Genomic DNA, 21,119 nt, shown 5'->3' on the forward strand with positions numbered 1-21,119 from the left:
TTGCCGTGCCATGGATTTTGTAAACGCATCATCTATTTGAAGATCACTGGACACATGTGGAAGAGTAATGACTCATTTATCTACAACTTCTCGTATATAATGACAATCCACTTCGATGTGTTTGGTCCTCTCATGAAAAACTGGATTAGTAGCAATCTGAATAGCACTTGTATTGTCAGCGTGGAGAGGAGTAGGATGAGATTGGGGAAATCCAATCTCAGCAAGTAATCCACGAAGCCATACAACCTCGGAGCAAGCAGTAGACATGGATCGATATTCAGCATCTGTTGAAGATTTTGACACACGATCTTGCTTTTTACTCTTCCAAGATATCAATGACTCTCCAAGAAACATGCACCAACCAGAGACTGAACGACGAGTATCAGGACATCCCGCCCAATCAGAATCACTAAAAGCATTAAGATGAATAGGAGAACCACTTGGAAAGAACAATCCACGAGTAGATGTTCCTAGAAGGTACCGAATGATGCGACGAACAACCACCAAGTGGAGATGACGGGGAGCTTGCATAAATTGACTAACTTGTTGAACTGCAAAATAGATATCAGGCCGAGTAATAGTAAGGTAATTTAGACTCCCAACTAATTGTCGAAATATAGTTGGATCAAGAAGAAGATCGCCTTCCTCACGATGATACTTGACATTCATTTCCAGTGAAGTATCTACGGAGGAGAAAACTTGAAGACCAGCCAAAGAAATCAGATCCTGAGTATATGTTTGTTGGTTTAGAAATACACCTGAAGCAACATTATGAACTTCCAAACCCAAAAAATAAGTAAGACTACCAAGATCTTTCATATGAAAAGAATCTTTAAGCTGCTGTTGGAGGCAAGTGATTAGTGAAGAATCAATTCCTGTGATAATAATGTCATCTACATACACCAAAAGAAGAGCACAACCTGTAGATGTTTTCCAAAGAAACAAAGATGAGTCATATTTGCTCTGCTCAAAAGAAAATTGTAGCAAAGTAGATCGAAACTTATCAAACCAAGCTCTTGGAGCTTGTTTTAATCCATACAAAGACCGCTTCAACTTGCATACATCTGATGTAGGCGATGAGAACAAACCAGGTGGAGGTTTCATATAAATATCTTCTTTAAGATCACCATGGAGAAAAGCATTTTTGACATCCATTTGATAAAGAGACCAGTTTTTTGAAGTAGCAATGGCAATAATAGTTCGTACCATAGTCATTTTGGCTACGGGTGCAAAAGTCTCCTCATAGTCCACCCCATACTTTTGTCTGTTACCAAGAACAACCAATCGAGCTTTGTACCGATCAAGAGTTCCATCAGAATGAAGTTTAATTGAATAAGCCCACTTACATCCAATAGGGCGGACATTTGAAGGACATGAAACAATGTCCCATGTGTCATTTTCTTTAAGAGCCAAAAGTTCTTCCTCCATTGCTTTCTGCCAACATTCATGCTTGGAAGCTTGTGAGTAACAAGATGGAACAAATATGTTGGATAAAGTAGAGGAAAAGCCATACCAATTGGGAGTACGAGATACTCTTGTAGATCGCCGAGTAGGCTCAAGAGGACCAGATCTTGAAGAATTCTCAGATTCTAGTTGTGGTGCAGTTTCAGGCGGCGGATCAGTGTCGGGATAGGGTAAAGTTGGCCGACGTCGTTCATACACAAATCCAGGTTTGAACCTCTTAAAAGAAGATGATAATTCTCAAAAGTAGGAAGAAGAGGAGAAACAGAAGATGAATCTACAATCGTAGGAAAGAAATACTGATTCTCAAAGAAAACAACATTTCTAGAAATACGAATTCTGTGAGAACATGGATCATAACAAATAAAACCTTTTTGTGAAGTACTATAACCCATAAAAGCACATTTAGTAGATTGTACAGAAATTTTATTGCGTTGCGAAGGAGGCAAATGCACAAAACAAACACAACCAAATGTATGAAAATCACTATAGTTAGGATTTTGGTGATAAAGACGAAAATATGGAGACTCAAGATTTAGCACTTTAGATGGCAATCTATTAATTAAATAGACAGCAGTAGACAAAGCTTCCACCCAATATTTAGATGGTACAGATGACTCAATCAATAAAGTACGAGTGACATCTAAAAGATGCCGATTTTTTCGTTCAGCAACTCCATTTTGTTGTGGTGTATATGGGCAAGAGTGTTGTGAGACAATCCCTTTGTCAAGCAAGAATTTTTTGAATTCATAAGACATATATTCTCCACTAGAATCAGATCTTAATAATTTGATGCATGTAGAAAATTGAGTCTCAATGTAAGCCAAAAATGTCTTGAACATGGAAAATACCTCAGATTTGGATCGAAGAAAATACACCCATGTAAACCGACTATAATCATCTATGAATGTCACAAAGTATTTGAAATGAGCATGAGAAATAATTGGTGAAATGCCCCAAACATCACTATGAATGACATCAAAACACTTTGTAGCACGACTACCAAAATTAGGAAAAGGAAGAGTTTTACTTTTACCTAATTTACAAGTAGAACAATCAATGGAAGCAACTGAAAATTTATTTTTATTTCCCAATAAACCAGAATTTGATAAATGAGACAACACAACAGAATTTGGATGTCCTAAACGCTTATGCCAAACCTCAGTTTTACTAGCAGTAGAAGTACAAGCAAAAGATAGAACAGGAGGAATGGAAAAGTGTATAGGAAACAATCGTCCAACTTTAGGCCCCTTCGCGATTATCGTCCCCGACACCTGATCTTGCACAAGACAACCATTACGAGAAAAATTCACATCACAATTGTTATCTACCAATTGTCCAACTGAAATAAGACTAGTTGAGAGCTTTGGTGAAACAAAAACATTCTTGAAAGTTGGAGTAATGTCCCCAACCTTGGTAATGGGTAAATTACTACATTGGCAATCTGTATTGGTGATGGACCTTGATACTTACGAACATTTTTTAGGATGCTCGTTGAGTTGGTCATATGATTGGAAATGCCTGAATCAACAATCCAAAAATTAGATGTAACATCATTACCTTGTAATCCCAATGCTGAAAAAACTGACACGATCATTTGTTGTACCATTTCAGGAGTAAGAACTTGTCCTGAAGATGAGTTATCATCAGTGGAACCATTTATCCTAGCTTGAAAAGCATTGATCCTACGATTTTGAGTTCGCGTGGGACACTCTTTGATAATGTGTCCTTGTTGTTTACAATAATTACAGAACTTCTTGCTACAATTGCTAGCAATATGACCATATTCCTTGCAACTGTAGCATTGAGTTCTACTCATATCCCTGCCCTTTCCTTTACCTTGAGCAGCAAATGCAACAGTGACATCATTTTCTTTCTTTAAAGCATTTTGTGTGACAAGACGTTGCTCTTCACGAAGTAATTCCCTAAAGCAAACATCCAAAGAGGGAGACGGGTCGCGATTCATCAAGTTAGAGCGAACATTCTCAAAGTCAGAGCGAATTTCATCAAAAATTGGTCTCGCTTGCTTTGTTCATGAATTGCTTGAATCACTGATAGGGATTCAGTAGGTATTTTGGCATAGACAATATCTGTAAATTTAGCCCATAAGTTTTGAAATCCAGAAAAATAATCCTGAACAGAAAGACCTCCTTGAGAGTAATTAGCAATTTCATACTCCAACTGAAAGCGTCTTGCGTTATTATCTTGGTTGTAAACCTTTTGTAAGTAATCCCACATGGCCTTAGCTGTCTTGTTCGGCCTGAGATTAAGAACAATAAGAGGGTCAATTGACCCTAGAATCCATGTCATCACCCGAGCATCTTTAATATTCCATTCACCTAGCTTTGTTGCATCAGTAGGAGCAAGATCACTTCCATCTAGATGGCCCCATAGTTCTTTGCCGGTGACAAACAACTGAAATTGAAACTCCCAAGAAGAATATTTTTTCCAGTGAAACGAACACTGAAGGATTCAAAGTGATGTGAATTCATGCTTTTGAATAGCTATAAAACTACAAAGACTCAAGAAAGCAACTAGAATGACCAAGAACAAAATTCCCAGGAGGTAGCCAAAAACCAAGATTTTCAAAAAAAAAATTAAAAGGAACCACAGATGACTCTATGAAACAAGACACCAAGAGAATGCTCTAATACCATGTCAATTTTCAGCTGAATGCCTCTCAAAGTGAGAGAGTCTTTCCATTATATAGAGAAAATAAAGATTACACATCCCTAAAGATCCACCATTCCTATCCCTAAAGATCAGCTATTCTATCTATACAAATCTACCATTGTATCCCACTACATCTGCCTTGCTATCCCTCCAAATCAACTATTCTATCACAATATTTATTCATATGATTCTACAACAAATGTATATGATCATGCTAATTTATATCACTATATAATTACATTAATATATGCAATCATTTAGTTGTATATCATGCTAACATAAGGGAGATATTTAAAACTCAAAATTAGCCGTTGAATCAAACAAGTAAAAAAAATCGTGTATAAAGAATATCAAATATACCTTGAGCTTTGCTAGAAGAATCATATAGGAATTCAAAACAAAATATAGTTTGTGTTTCCAACTACACCCTTGTATTAAAGAACTACTACCTCTTAATAGTACTCGACTCTCAAGAAAAATCTAATTAAAAGGGGTAACTTAGTAAACTATATCTTTTATTTGTTATTTTTCTTAATTAGTGTGAAATGATCAGCTAAAGTGACACTTATTTTATGACGGAGAGAGTATATTCAAAGTAATTTTTTCAACATAGGAGTTTGAGCCTTTGAGGAAGTCTTGCCTTCATTTTTGGATGAGGAATGACTAACAAATCTATTACATTCGATATTGCATTTGTATTTTTTTCCATTTTAGGATGTAGTTATTGTCCAATTATTTTAATTGGAAAAGGGTCAAAATACCCTTAAAATATGTGAAATTGAACAAAAATGCACTCCATTAATAGTTTGATATAAAAATGTCCTTATCGTTAATAGTTTGATCCAAAATTCATCTACCGCTAATAGTTTGATTTAGAAATGTCTCTATTACAGTGGCGTAGCCAAGAATTTTATGAAAGGTGTCCAAGTTAAAAATAATTTTTTTTTGAAAAATGGATGCACCAAAAATCAAATTGTGTAATATTTAGATTTAATAGTTCATACCTTTAATTTAATATGAAGTAAATGGATGAAACAAAAAGGAAAAAAAAGAAGAAGAAGAGATAAGCGAGTTCAATCTATAAAAAGAATCACTTTTGAGTATTAAGCTTATATAAAACTGAACAAATAGACACATTCGTCGTAGGTCATGACGTCCTACATGGCAATTTTGTGTCCTATGTAGTATTCTACATGTATTATGCCACGTAGATGTATGTGGCTACATGTTCAATTTCATATAAGCTTAAGTATCTACTTGTGTACACCTAAAGTTGGAGGGCATAGATGTCCGCCAAAGCCAAGTTAAAGGTTTTTTTAAAAAAGTTAAAGGGTATATTAATGTATTATGCCTTTATTTTTTACTATATTTATGGACAAGATATTAATATGTTGCTAAGATTGTGAGATTACAATAATATTTGAAACTAAATATATAATGTATTTATTATCTGAACCATAGTCAAAGACTTTCTTTGGTTAGTTAAATCTCAGCAATCAAATCAAGAATTTGGGGAAAATGGAAAGGAGTCGATCCCAACAAATTAAAAGGTTATAAATTAGCTAACTTCCCCTCTTTTTTCTATGTAAAAGGAAGCAGCTAGAAAGAAGCATTTTATTAATTTCATGGAGATTTCTTACAACACAATTATAACAGCAATTTGTGTTGCAGTTTTGTTGGTATATACATGGAAACTGTTGAATTGGGCATGGTTTAGGCCAAAAAAACTTGAGAAATACTTAAGAAAGAGTGGTCTTAAGGGAAATCCATACAAACTACTCTATGGAGATTTGAAGGAACTCACAGATAAACTCAATGAAGCCAAATCTAAGCCCATCAATTTCTCTGACGGTATAGCTCAAAGAATCAACCCTTTTTTCGCCAACGCCATCAATAAAAACGGTATGTTTCATTTATTCTTCTTTAAAGGAATAAATTTTTTCTATTCTTGTCTATATGCAGTGTAATTTTTTGTAAAGAGGATCAAGATGAATCACTTTTTGGTACCGTCCATGAGTTGAGAGGGCCGTGAACTCTCAAGTAGAGGTAGATCCAAGATTTGAAATTTATGGATTTTAATAGGGAACTTAAGTGTATATAAATGGATATACGATCAAACATTTATGGTTCCTAAAATACATATAATAAACAAGATCTTGACAAAAGCTACATAGTTCACATGAACCAATACATTTTGTGGTTGCTCCTCCCCTGATCTCAACTAAAGACTATAGTTGACTGATGCAATTACCTAAGCAATTAGAGTCCTATGAATTCATAGTTGATAACTTACTTGCCTGTGTTTTCTTGCACCAAATCAGGCAAAGTAAAAAAGATGTATGGTTAACATGTCAACATATGTGCACTCTCGAAGTTGGAGTGCTTGCTTGTCAGTTGGGATTAAATTTGAGTGTCTGTTGATGTATTTTGCCTCTTTTTTTTTCTAATCGAAAATGGATTACTCTCAGGTAAAAGTTCTTTTGTGTGGCTAGGCCCATATCCAGTAGTGTTGATTACAGAACCTGAACATGTAAAGGAGATTTTGACAAAGAATTATGTGTACCAAAGGCAAACTCATCCCAATCCATTTGCCAAGAAATTGGCTCTAGGTCTTGCGAAGCTTGAGGAAGACAAATGGGCCAAACACAGAAAGATCATCCAACCTGCTTTCCAACTTGAGAAGTTAAAGGTTATATTCACTTCATATTCTTAGTACTAATAGATTTAGCAAACATTGGTAAATTTTCATGCTTAGAACTTAAGATAGCATATTGAAATGTCTTAACATTATGAAGTTGTCCGTTTATGTCCACGAGTGCAGTAACAAACAACGTGAAGTGGATTTAAAACAATGCAAGCATGCCACACCTGAGATTTGAACCTGAAATCTATAGCAACTTTTGAACCACCTTTTTGAGATTAATTTCTTTTGTACAGCATATGTTGCCAGCATTTTATCAGAGTTGTAGTGAAATGATAAGCAAATGGGAGGAGATTATTCCAAAGGAAACATCTTTCGAGCTCGATGTATGGCCAGACCTTCAATTAATTACCGCTGAAGTCATTTCTCGAACTGCATTTGGGAGTAGCTATGAAGAAGGGAGAATAGTATTTGAACTTCAGAAAGAACAAGCTGAGTATGTAATTAACATAATTCGTTCAGTTTATATACCAGGAACAAGGTATAACAATTTATTTGTGAAATTTCTACATAACATCGAAAACCACATGTTCATTACTTTCTACTAAAAACACTTTTCTTGTTTGCTTTTAAATTTGTTTTGTTAGGTTCTTGCCTACTAAAAGGAACAAAAGAATGCTGGAAATCGAAAAGAAAGTCCAAACAACGATTAGACGTATCATCAACAAAAGATTGAGGGCAATGGAAGCAGGGGAGACTAGTAAAGATGACTTATTAGGCATATTACTTGAATCCAATATGAGAGAAATTGAACAACACAGAAGCAAAGATTTCGGAATAACAACAATTGAAATGATTGAAGAATGCAAGTTATTCTATTTTGCTGGACAAGAGACCACTTCAGTGCTGCTCGTGTGGACAATGATTTTGTTGAGCCTACATCCAGAGTGGCAAACACGTGCCAGAGAGGAGGTGTTGCAGGTCTTCGGAAATGAAAAACCAAATTCGGAAGGGCTAAGTCACCTCAAAATTGTAAGTACTTTCCACCAGTTCATTATTTAAGACAACTTAAAATAGCCCAAGACCACTGCATAGATCGAATTTTAAAGATGGAAAACACTGTAAAATCAACGATAAAATAAGTAGTTGTTATATCGTCTTGCCCATCATTAATGCCAAATTGTTCCCACTGAGATCAGATAAGCCACATTTTCTATCGTCCTATTCCAGTCTGCTTGGGGCATTTACTCGGAGATTAAAAGATCTCGGAAAGGTATGGCATCTAAATTTTGTAAGAAGTGAACTAATTCTACTTCCAACTTATGCAATACATTTTTCTTTCCTTAGATGACAATGATCTTGCACGAGACGTTAAGGCTATTCCCCTCAGTACCAATATATCGTAGAAGGAACAAACATGAAGTCAAATTAGGGGAGCTGAGTTTACCAGCTGGAGTGCTGCTCATTATACCCACAATATTAATTCATTATGACAAGGAATTATGGGGTGAAGACGCGAAGGAATTCAAACCAGAAAGATTCAGTGAAGGAGTGTCAAAGGCAACAAAAGGACAGGTCTCGTTTATTCCATTTGGCGGGGGACCTCGATTTTGCATCGGACAAAACTTTGCAATGATGGAAGCAAAAATGGCAATAGCAATGATATTACAAAAGTTCTCCTTCGAACTCTCTCCGTCTTATACACATGCTCCATATGTAACAATTACTATTCATCCACAGTATGGTGCTCCTCTGCTTATGCGCAAACTTTGACATGGATGTTGCTCATATTTAATACCAATGGTGTTGTGTTCTTCGTATTTCAGCTCGAATACTTCTAAACTATTCAGGCTATGGCAGAATAACTCTTTTCCTATTTCAACATTGCAGTTTTGAATTGTTATCAATGTTCATGTTCACTTTCTTTTCACATTTCTTCTGTGGGTGAATTAGTTTAAACTTGTTATAATGCTCCATCGTGTCTCATGAAGAGCTTACATCAGTGGTTCCTAATTATGCAAGTCAAGCCTTTATGTCTTGTGCATATAGATTGTTCACTCTCAGTCCTGCAAGTTTATTTCTACTTATAAGGAGAAAATCTGATTAAATCAGCAAAATTTCATGACTCGCACCCCTGTGTTTATATCAAATCGAAATGTGGGTAAACACTACGGTGAAAAACTAGGATTCAACGTCCAAAACTCTTTTTTTTTTGTGTGTCAGTGCATGAATATTTTGGTGATATGATTTCCGAAAAAACTTTTTTGCGAATCCTTTATGTAACCCTCCGTAAGGAGTCGGGGGAGCATTACATATAGTGTCACCAATTTTAGAGTGATTTTTGGGCATTTAGAGTCCAATTTACATGAATTAGGATATTTTCTCAGTTTTTTGTCTTAGCCCATGAATATTTTGGTGATATGACTTTGAGAAAAAAAATTGTGAAACCTTTATGGAACTCTCGTAGAGAATTGGAGGAGCAGTAAGTACAATCTTACCATTTTGAGAATCATTTTTGGGCATTTAGGGGCCAAATAACAGGATTATGCAATTTTCTCAGTTTTTCATATGTGTTAGCACATGAATATTTTTGTGATATGGCTTCTGGACGAATTTCCTACGGAACCTTTATTAAACCCTCCATATGGAGTTGAGGAGAAGTAAGTAGAGTCTCACTATTTTTGGAGTAAATAGGAATCAGACAATTTTCTCAGTTTTTGTGTATGTTTGCACATGAATATTTTGGTGATATGACTTCCAGTCGATTATTTTTGCAAAACCTTTATGGAACCCTCCGTAGAGAGTTGGGGGAGCAATAAGTACAATCTCACCATTTTTAGAGTTATTTTTGGGCATTAAGGGACTAATTAGCAGGATTAGACAATTTTCTCAATTTTTCATGTGTGTTAGCACATGAATATTTTTGTGATATAGCTTCGGGACGCATTTTTACGAAATCTTTATTAAACCCTCCATAGGGAGTTGGGGAGCAGTACGTAGAGTCTCACTAATTTTAGAGTAATTTTTGGGTATTTAGGGACCAATATATAGAAATCGGGAAATTTTCTCAGTTTTTGTGTATGTTAGCACATGAATATTTTAGTAATATGACTTTCGGATGAATTTTTTGCAAAATCTTAACGGAACCCTTCGTAGGGAGTTGAGGGTGTAGTAAATACAATCACACCATTTATAGAGTGATTTTTGGGCATTTTGGGGCCAATTTACAAGAATTAGGTGATTTTTCTAAGTTTTTCGTGTGTGTTAGCCGACAATATTTGGTTATGACTTTTGAAAGATTTTTTTGCGAAAATTTTATGAAACCCTCCGTAGGGAGTTGGGGGAGCAGTACGTACAATCTCACCATTTTTAGAGTGATTTTTGGGCATTTAGAGTCCAATTTACAAAAATTAGGTGATTTTCTCAATATTTCGTGTGTTACCTCATAAATATTTTGGTGATGTGACTTCCGGATAAAATCACCTAATTTTTGTAAATTGGACTCTAAATGCCTAATTTTTTTGTGAAATCTTTATGGAACCCTCCGTAGGGATTTGACAGAACAGTATGTACAACCTTAGCATTTTTAGAGGATTTTTTTTGTATTTAGGGAACAATTTACATGAATTAGGTATAATGCATAAATAGTCCCTTTACTTGGCTTCAACTTGCATCTATGCCCTCCAACTTTGAGTGTGCACAAGTAGACACTTAAACATGTATAAAATTAAACAAATAGACACATTCGTCTTCCATGACGTCATACATGACAATTTTGTGTCCTAGTTGGTGTCCTACGTGTATTATGCCATGTAGGATGTGCTATATTTGTTTAATTTTATACAAGTATCTACTTGTGTGCACACCCAAAGTTGAAGGGCATGTTTATGTATTATGCCTTTCATTTTTTACTATATTTATGGACAAAATACTAATATGGTGCTAAAATTGTGAGCTAACAATAATATTTGGAACTAAGTATGTATTTATTATCTGAACCATAGTGAAGGACTTTCTTTGGTTAATTAAATTTTAGCATTAAATCTAACCTATGCCACGTGTCCCAGTCAAAGAAAGGACTTTGGAAAATTGGAGAGGAGGCGGATCCAACAATGTTATTACAAAGTTACAAAATTAGCTAACTTCCCCTCTTTTTTCTTTCTATGTGAAAGAAAGCAGCTAGAAAGAAGACTGTCATTAATTTCATGAAGATTTCTTACAACAGAATTATAGAAGCAATTTGTGTTGCAGTTTTGTTGGTATATACATGGAGAGTGTTGAATTGGGCATGGTTTAAGCCAAAGAAACTTGAAAAATACTTAAGAAAGAGTGGTCTTAAGGGAAATCCATACAAATTATACCATGGAGATTTGAAGGAATTCACAAATAAACTCAATGAAGCCAAATCTAAGCCTATCAATTTCTCTGATGATATAGCCCAAAGGCTCATCCCTTTTTTCTGTGACTCCATCAACAAAAATGGTATTTTCTTTTATTCTTCTTTAAAACAGTAAAAAAATTATATTCTTGTATATATGTATGGTGTAATTTTTTTCTAAAGAGAATCCAGATGAATCACTTTTTGGTACCCTAGCTCAATCCATGAAAGAGGTCGCGAACTCTCAAGTAGAGACAGATCCAAGATTTGAAATCTATGAATTTTAATATTTATTGGACTGAAGTTGGAGTGTTTATGTATTATGCTGTTTCTTTTTTCTAATCGAAAATTGATTACTCTCAGGTAAAAAAAGTTCTTTTGTGTGGCTAGGCCCATATCCAGTAGTGTTGATTACAGATCCTGAACATGTAAAGGAGATTTTCACAAAGAATTATGTGTACCAAAAGGAAACTCATCCCAATCCATTTTCCAAGTTATTGGCTATAGGTCTTGCGAAGCTTGAGGAAGATAAATGGGCCAAACACCGAAAAATCATCAATCCTGCTTTCCAAACTGAGAAGTTAAAGGTTATATTCACTTCATATTCTTATTACTAATAAATTTAGAAAACATTGGTAAATTTAACATTATGAAGGGATTCAAAAATTTATATCTATATGCCCAAAAACAATTGTTGTTACCCAATTCCAGTAGTTAATTTCCCAAAGAAGGGGTTTCAATTGAGGCCCCTTCAATACATGTAGCTCTGCTACTGATAACTAGTACTGGTTTTTGCGATTAATTTGTTTTGTACAGCATATGTTGCCAGCATTTTATCAGAGTTGTAGTGAAATGATAAGCAAATGGGAGGAGATTATTCCAAAGGAAACATCATTCGAGCTCGATGTATGGCCAGACCTTCAATTAATGACCGCTGAAGTCATTTCTCGAACTGCATTTGGGAGTAGCTATGAAGAAGGGAGAATAGTATTTGAACTTCAGAATGAACAAGCTGAGTATGTAACGGATATAAATCGTTCAATTTATATACCAGGATCAAGGTATAACAATTTATTTGTAAAATTTCTACATAATATGGAAAATGACATGTTCATTACTTTCTGCTAAAAAGACTTTTCTTGTTTGCATTTAAATTTGTTTTGTTAGGTTCTTGCCTACTAATAGGTACAAAAGAATGCTGGAAATCGAAAAGCAAGTCCAAACAACTATTAAGCGTATCATCGACAAAAGATTGAGGGCAATGAAAGCAGGGGAGACTAGTAAAAATGACTTATTAGGCATATTACTTGAATCCAATATGAAAGAAATTGAACAACACGGAAGCAAAGATTTCGGAATGACAACAACTGAAGTCATTGATGAATGCAAGTTTTTCTATTTTGCTGGACAAGAGACCACTGCAGTGTTGCTCGTCTGGACAATGATTTTGTTGTGCCTACATCCAGAGTGGCAAGCACGTGCCAGAGAGGAGGATTTGCAGGTCTTCGGAAATGAAAAACCAAATTTGGAAGGACTAAGTCGCCTCAAAATTGTAAGTACTTTCCACAAGTTTGTTATGTATGACAACTTAAAATAGCCCATGATCACTGCATAGATCAACTTTCAAAGATGAACAACACTGTAAAATCAAGATAAAATAAGTAGCTGTTAAATCGTCTTGCCTATCATTAATGCCAAATTGTTCCAACTGAGAGCAGATTGAACACATTTTCTATCGTCCTATTTCAGTCTCAGAGGGGCAATTACTAGGAGATTAAAATATATTAGGAAGGCATGACATCTAGATTTTGTAAGAAATGAACTAATTCTACTTCCAACTTATCCAATACATGTTTCTTTCCATATATAGGTGACAATGATCTTGCACGAGACGTTAAGGCTATTCCCCCCAGTACCAACATATCGTAGAAGGAACAAACATGAAGTCAAATTAGGGGAGATGAGTCTACCAGCTGGAGTTCTACTTGTTATACCCGCAATATTAATTCATTATGACAAGGAATTATGGGGTGAAGACGCGAAGGAATTCAAACCAGAAAGATTCAGTGAAGGAGTGTCAAAGGCAACAAAAGGACGCATCTCGTTTATTCCATTTACCGGGGGACCTCGAGTTTGCATCGGACAAAACTTTGCAATGATGGAAGCAAAAATTGGAATAGCAATGATATTACAAAAGTTCTCCTTCGAACTCTCTCCGTCTTATGCACATGCTCCATTTGCAACAATCACTATTCATCCACAGTATGGTGCTCCTCTGCTTATGCGCAAACTTTGAAATGGATGTTGCTCATATTTAAGATCAATGGTATTGTGTTCTCCATGTTTCAGCTCGAATACTATTAAACTAGTCGGGTTATGGCTGAAATCGCTCTTTTCCTATTTCAACATTGCAGTGTTGAATTGTTATCAATGTTGTTCACTTTCTTTTCTCATTTCTTCTGTGGGTGAATTAGTTTGAACTTGTTATAATGCTCCATCGTGTCTCGTGAAGAGTTTACATCAGTGGTTCCTGTTTATGAAAGTCAAGCCTTTATGTCTTGTGCATATAGATTGTTCAGTCCTGCAAGTTTATTTCTACTTATAAGGAGAAAATTTGATTAAATCAGCAAAATTTCATGACTCGCACCCTGTGTTTATATCAAACCAAGATGTGGGTAAGCAATACGATGAAAAATCCCATGACTCGCACCCCTGTGTTTACCCATGCTTCTATCCCATCATTTGTCGTATCAATCAGACTAATGAATTCAACATTTTTGCTAATAGTGCTCACCCATGATGGCTTTTCCCAACCAAAGTCGGCTTCATAGCAGAGGAATCTACACAAACTCATTTAACTCCTTTCAGGACTGATTTGCGTCAAGAGTAGAAAGTCCAGTGGTATCTTTGTTCTCCCTCAAATTCATTGCTAATAATAAAGTCGAGTCCCTTGAATGTCCATGTTTTTCTGAGGAAATACCCGTAAGAATCTTCCATATTAATGACATAATAACAACCATCACTCGAGTAGATTTCACTGTTAAGGCACTACTTGAGTCAATTTTTGCAAGGTAAGGCCTAGCCCCCCTTGCTTGCCACGCTGAGGATTTTATTTTATTATTAATAAAAGGACACTAAACACTCTGTCTAGTGGTATAAATTATTATTTTTTGGTGGAAATTGCAGAAAAAAATTTAAAAGAAGCAGGATCCAACAAATTAAAAGGTTATAAATTAGCTAATTCACCTCTTTTTTCTATGTAAAAGGAAGCAGCTATAGAAAGAAGCCTTGTATTAATTTCATGGAGATTTCTTGAAAATAATTATAGCAGCAATTTGTGTTGCAATTTTGTTGGTATATACATGGAGAATGTTGAATTGGGCATGGTTAAAGCCAAAGAAACTTGAGAAATACTTAAGAAAGAGTGGTCCTAAGGGAAATCCATACAAATAATTACTCTATGGAGATTTCAATGAACTCACAAAAAGTGTCATTGAAGCCAAATCTAAGCCTATCAACAAAAATGTATATTTCATGTATCCTTTATGGAACCCTCCATAGGGAGTTGAGGAGTAGTACGTATAGTCTCACTGTTTTTAGAGTGATTTTTGGGCATTTAGAGGTCAGTTTATAGGAACTAGGTAATTTTTTCGATTTTTCGTGTGTGTTAGCCCATGAATATTTTGGTGATATGAGTTCCAGATGAATATTTTGTGAAATCTTTATGGAACCCTCCATAGGAAGTTGGGGGAGTAGTACATACAGTCTCACCATTTTTAGAGTGATTTTTGAGCATTTAGCGGCCAATTTATAGGAACTAGGCATTTTTCTCAATTTTCATTTGTGTTAGCCCATTAATAATTTAGTGATATGGCTTCCGGATGAATTTATTGTGAAACCATTATGGAACCCTCTATAGGGAGTTGAGGGAGCAGTACGTACAGTCTCACCATTTTTAGAGTGATTTTAAGGTATTTAGGAGCAAATTTAGAAGAATTAGGTGATTTTCTCAGATTTTCATGTGTGTTAGCCCATGAATATTTTGGTGATATAGATTCCAAACAAATTTTGCCACCTTAGCTTAAGATTAGAAGTCTCACATCAACAAAAACACAAGAGAGATATTGGTATATAAGTAATGAGGCCTTATCAACTAGTAACGCATTTTAAAGTTGTGCGGACCTAGGCCCAAAGCAGACAATATCACTAGCGGGCTGGGTCATTACAAATGGTAACATAGTCACTCCTGTGTCGGCCTTGTCGATATGAGCCAGAGTTCAACTAAGTTTAGGCAAATCCCGATAAGGTGGGGCAAACCTCAGTGCTGAGTCTATGCAAATCTCATTCGGTGGGGCAAACCTCAGCGAGGACGCTAAGTCCATAGAGGGGGTGTATGTGACACCCAGCTTAAGATTAGAAGTCCCATATCTGCAAAAACACAGGAGAGATGTTGGGTATATAAGTAAGCAGGCCTTACCAACTAGTGACGCATTTTAAAGTCGTGCAGGCCTAGTCCCAAAGCGGACAAAATCACTAGCGGGCAGGATCGTTACAAAAATATTTTTGCAAAATCTTTATGGAACCCACCATAGAGAGTTGGGGGAGTAGTACGTACAATCTCACCATTTTAGAGTGATTTTTGGGCATTTAAGGGCCAATTTACAGGAATTAGGCGATTTTTTCAGTTTTTCGTGTGTTAGCCCATGAATATTTTTGTGATATGACTTCCAGATGATTTTTTTGTGAAACCTTTATGAACCCTCCATACGGAATTGTGGAGCAATACGTACAAATTCACCATTTTAGAGTGCTTTTTTTTGGCATTTAGGAGCCAATTTATAAGAATTAGGTCCTTTACTTGGCTTCAACTTGCATTTTTGCCCTCCAACTTTGAGTGTGCACAAGTAGACACTTAAACTTGTATAAAATTGAACAAATAAAATAAAATTGTCCAAAACAAGAATCGCTTTAGAATTCAAAACAAAATATAGTAATTGTTTCCAACTACATCCTTGAATTAAAGAACTACTTTTACCTAATAGTACTCGACTCTCAAAAAACATTTAATAAATAAGGGTAACTTAGTAAACTATATTTTTACTCCCTCTGTCCAACAATAGTTGTCCACCACTGACTTTGCATACTTATTAAAAAAACTAGGGAAAATGCATAAGTACCCCCCAGCCTATGCCCAAAATCTCTGAGACACACCTAACCTTTACTATGGTCCTATTACCCCCCCCCCCCGAACTTATTTTATATATAATTTTCTACCCTTTTTCGGCCTACGTGGCACTATCTTGTGGGCCCAGTGCATGTTGACAATTTTTTCAAGAATAGTGTCACGTAGGCCGAAAAAGGGTAGAAAATTATATATAAAATAAGTTCGGGGGGTAATAGGACCTTAGTAAAGGTTAGGTGTGTCTCAGGGATTTTGGGCATAGGCTGGGGAAGTTCTTATGCATTTTCCCAAAAAACTATAAATAGAAAGGTAATTTTACTATATCACCCTTTGAATATAATAAATACAATGTCTTGAAAAATATAATAGGAAAATGACTATAATTAATGATAAGAGTAAATTAGGAACTAAATGTAAAATTATCATTGATTTCATAAAGTAGACAAGTATTATTGGACATCCCAAAATAGTATAGTGGACAACTATTGTTGGAAAGATGGAGTATTTGCTATTTTCTTAATAAGAGTGAAACAAGCCCAATCAACACACTTATTTTGAGGCAAAAAAAGTATATTCAAAGTAATTTTTTCAACATAGGAATTTGTGCCTTTGTGTTTTGGATGAAGAAGACAAATAAATCTATTACATTTGGCTTTATTTTTCTTTTTGACTATATTTATGGACAAGATAATATATTGCTAAGATTGTGGGATTACAATATACAATCAGGGTTAGATATTATTTTTTTTATCAACAAATCAATCCAAGAAATTGATTGGCGAAAATGGAGAGGAGTTGTATCTAACAATTAATGTTATTAAGAAGATATAAATTAGCTTACTTCTCCCTCTTTTTTCTATGTAAAAGAAAGTAGCTAGAAAGAAGACTCTTATTAATTTCATGGAGATTTCTTACAACAGAATTATAGAAGCAATTTGTGAAGCAGTTTTGTTGGTAAATACATGGAAAGTGTTGAATTGGGAAATACTTGGGAAAGAGTGGTCTTAAGGGAAATCCATACAAATTATTCTATGGCGATTTGAACGAACTCACAAATAAACTAAATGAAGTTAGATCTAAGCCCATCAATTTCTCTGATGATATAGCTCAAAGGCTCATCCCGTTTTTCCTTGACTCCATCAACAAAAATGGTATGTTTCTTTTATTCTTCTTTAAAAAATATTTTTTTTCTATTCTTGTATATATCTAGTGTAATTTTTTTATAAAGAGGATTCAGTTGAATCAATTTTTGGTACCCTAGCTCCATCCATGAGTTGAAAGGGGTCGAAAACTCTCAAGTAGAAGCAGATCCAAGATTTGAAATTTTTGAATTTTATTAGGGACCTTAAGTTAATATTTAACTGGATACACAGCCAAATAATGATTGGACTTAAGTTGGAGTGTATATGTATTATGCCTTCTTTTTTCTAATCGAAAATAGATTTCTCTCAAGTAAAAGTTCTTTTGTGTGGCATGGCCCATATCCAATAGTGTTGATCACAGATCCTGAACATGTAAAGGAGATTTTCATGAAGAATTATGTGTACCAAAAGGAAACTCATCGCAATCCATTTTCCAAGTTATTGGCTATAGGTCTTGCGCAGCTTGAAAAAAATAAATGGGCCAAACACCGAAAAATCATCAATCCTGCTTTCCAAGCTGAGAAGTTAAAGGTTGTATTCACTTCAAATTCTTATTACTACTAAATTTAGAAAACATTGGTAAATTTAAAATTATGAAGTTGTCCGTTTATAACCACGTGTGCAGTCAACATCAAGGGGATTTAAAACAATGCAAGCATGTAATACCTGAGATTTGAACCTGAAAATTATAGCAATTTGAACCACCTTTTATGACTACACTACCTTACGTCAAAGGGGTACAAAAATTTATATCTATATGCCCAAAAACAATTGTTTTTACCCAATTCCAGTAGTTAATTGCTCGAAGAAGGGGTTTCAATTGAAGCCCCTTCAATATATGTAGCTCTGCTACTGATAACTAGTACTGGTTTTTGCGATTAATTTGTTTTTGTACAGCATATGTTGCCAGTATTTTATCAGAGTTGTAGAGAAATAATAAGCAAATGGGAGGAGATTATTCCAAAGGAAACATCATTCGAGCTCGATGTATGGCCAGACCTTCAATTAATGACCGCTTAAGTCATTTCTCGAACTGCTTTTGGGAGTAGTTATGAAGAAGGAAGAATAGTATTTGAACTTCAGAATGAACAAGCTGAGTATGTAACGGACATAAATCGTTCAATTTATATACCAGGATCAAGGCATAACAATTTATTTGTGAAATTTCTACATAATATGGAAAATGACATGTTCATTACGTTCTACTAAAGAGACTTTTCTTGTTTGCATTTAAATTTGGGGAAAATGCATAAGTACCCCCCCAGCCTATACCCGAAATCCCAGAGACACACCTAAACTTTACTAAGGTCCTATTACCCCCCCCCCCCGAACTTATTTTATATGTAATATTCTACCCCTTTTTGGCCTACGTGGCACTATCTTTGTGGGCCCAGTGCATGTTGACATTTTTTCAAGATAGTGCCACGTAGGCAGAAAAGGGGTAGAATATTATAGATAAATTAAGTTCGGGGGGGGGGGGGGGGTAATAGGACCTTAATAAAGTTAGGTGTGTCTCTGGGATTTCGGGCATAGGCTGGGGGTACTTATGCATTTTCCCTTTAAATTTGTTTTGTTAGGTTCTTGCCTACTAAAAGGTACAAAAGAATGCTGGAAATCGAAAAGCAAGTCCAAACAACGATTAGGCGTATCATCGACAAAAGATTGAGGGCAATGGAAGCAGGGGAGACTAGTAAAAAAGACGTATTAGGCATATTACTTGAATCCAATATGAAAGAAATTGAACAACACGGAAGCAAAGATTTCGGAATGACAATAAATGAAGTTATTGAAGAATGCAAATTTTTCTATTTTGCGGGACAAGAGACCACTGCAGTGTTGCTCGTCTGGACAATGATTTTGTTGTGCCTACATCCAGAGTGGCAAGCACATGCCAGAGAGGAGGCTTTGCAGGTCTTCGGAAATGAAAAACCAAATTTGGAAGGACTACGTCGCCTCAAAATTGTAAGTACTTTCCACAAATTTAATATGCAAGACAACTTAAAATAGATCAAATTTCAAAGATGAATAACACTATAAAATAAAGATAAAATAAGTATCTGTTAAATCGTCTTCCCCATCATTAATGCCAAATTGTTCCAACTGAGAGCAGATAGAACACATTTTCTATCGTCCTATTTCAGTCTCAGATGGGCAATTACTCAGAGATTAAAATATATCGGGAAGGCATTGTCAATTTTGCTGAATGAGTGCTCTCAAATGAGACTTCTTCCGGTAATAGAAAGAATTCTGATTTACATGCCTAAAAATCTGCTATATCCCTAAATATATGTTATTCCTAATTGTAATATCTCTGAAATATGCTACATTAATCTATGCTATCTCCTATCATCATTACACTAATATTTATAGTTATAACATAGATATGTACAGATATTTACAATCTGTCCAATCATGCTAACAGGCATGACATCTAAATTTTGTAAGAAGTGAACTAATTCTACTTCCAACTTATGCAATACATTTTTCTTTTCATATATAGGTGACAATGATCTTGCACGAGACGTTAAGGCTATTCCCCCCAGTACCAACATATCGTAGAAGGAACAAACATGAAGTCAAATTAGGGGAGCTGAGTCTACCAGCTGGAGTGCTACTCTTTATACCCACAGTATTAATTCATTATGACAAGGAATTATGGGGTGAAGACGCGAAGGAATTCAAACCAGAAAGATTCAGTGAAGGAGTGTCAAAGGCAACAAAAGGACAGGTCTCGTTTATTCCATTTGGCTGGGGACCTCGACTTTGCATTGGACAAAACTTTGCAATGATGGAAGCAAAGATGGCAATAGCAATGATACTACAAAATTTCTCCTTCGAACTCTCTCCGTCTTATGCACATTCTCCATTTGCAATAATTACTATTCATCCACAGTATGGTGCTCCTCTGCTTATGCGCAAACTTTGAAATGGATGTTGCTCAGATTTTAGAAATTGCTCTTTTCCTATTTCAACATTGTAGTTTGAATTGTTATCAATGCTGTTCACCTCTTGTTAGCTGGCCCGGTCACCTTTGGGCGGGCCTTCTTTGGACCCATTTGCTTTTTAATAAAGAGAAAAGTGCCTTATGTACTTCTCAACTTTATGATTTAGTGTTGATATACTCTCGTTATAAAAGTGAGTGACTCACATATACCCCTACTGATACACAAATAGCCGGTATATCATTTTGGTCTAATGGAAGTGAAAGAAATAATTTTTTAATTTGTTTTTTTATTTGTTTTTTTTTTAAATTGGGTTTATTATTTTGATGGTCAATTTTTTATTTTCACACATTTTCAAGATCGTCAAATAGCTCATTCTCAGGTCCATTGTTGAGAAATTCAGCAAGATCTGCATCGACTCGGTTTCTACATACTCAATACCTTCATCATTGCATTGAATTGATATGTCATCTTTTCTATATCTCCCTGCTAGAGGATAAAACTTGGCTAATGTCTCCGCCAAAGAGTTTTGTAACTTATCACATCTTTCAGCAATTTTTGCCCTGTTTCACTGACTGTTCGGCAAGAAGTGGAACAGGACGGCTGAATATACAAGGAGGGCTACTTGGTCAAATAACGAAAGCTTGGTGATTAGAAAAATGACTAGATCGTTGATTCAGGATGTTCCAATCACATGACG

At 35.4% G+C, this 21,119-nt stretch overlaps 2 protein-coding genes across 8 annotated transcripts in view; both read left to right on the plus strand.

The window, feature by feature from the left end:
* LOC125839134 (cytochrome P450 CYP72A219-like) overlaps nucleotides 1–20,452 on the plus strand; it is a 47,512-nt gene extending 27,060 nt beyond the window's left edge. For 3 of the 7 annotated variants that reach the window (XM_049518110.1, XM_049518111.1, XM_049518114.1), the window contains 3 exons: nucleotides 7,072–7,316; nucleotides 19,055–19,439; nucleotides 19,978–20,452. In XM_049518110.1, coding sequence (XP_049374067.1) covers nucleotides 7,072–7,316; nucleotides 19,055–19,439; nucleotides 19,978–20,403 — 1,056 coding nt within the window. In that variant the 3' untranslated portion in view covers nucleotides 20,404–20,452. Of the gene's footprint in view, nucleotides 1–7,071; nucleotides 7,317–12,654; nucleotides 12,706–19,054; nucleotides 19,440–19,977 lie in introns of all 7 variants that reach the window. The other 4 variants (XM_049518108.1, XM_049518112.1, XM_049518113.1 and 1 more) reach the window with 2 other exon arrangements.
* Nucleotides 17,463–21,119, plus strand: part of LOC125839130 (cytochrome P450 CYP72A219-like) — a 96,642-nt gene continuing 92,985 nt past the window's right edge. Inside the window, exon 1 of the mRNA XM_049518102.1 lies at nucleotides 17,463–17,486. The gene's annotated coding sequence lies outside the window, so the exon portion shown is untranslated. The remainder of the gene's footprint in view (nucleotides 17,487–21,119) is intronic.

This window comes from Solanum verrucosum, unplaced genomic scaffold (assembly GCF_900185275.1).
Source record: "Solanum verrucosum unplaced genomic scaffold, falcon-dt-bn FXZP01000526.1, whole genome shotgun sequence".
NCBI classification, from domain to species: Eukaryota; Viridiplantae; Streptophyta; class Magnoliopsida; order Solanales; family Solanaceae; genus Solanum; species Solanum verrucosum.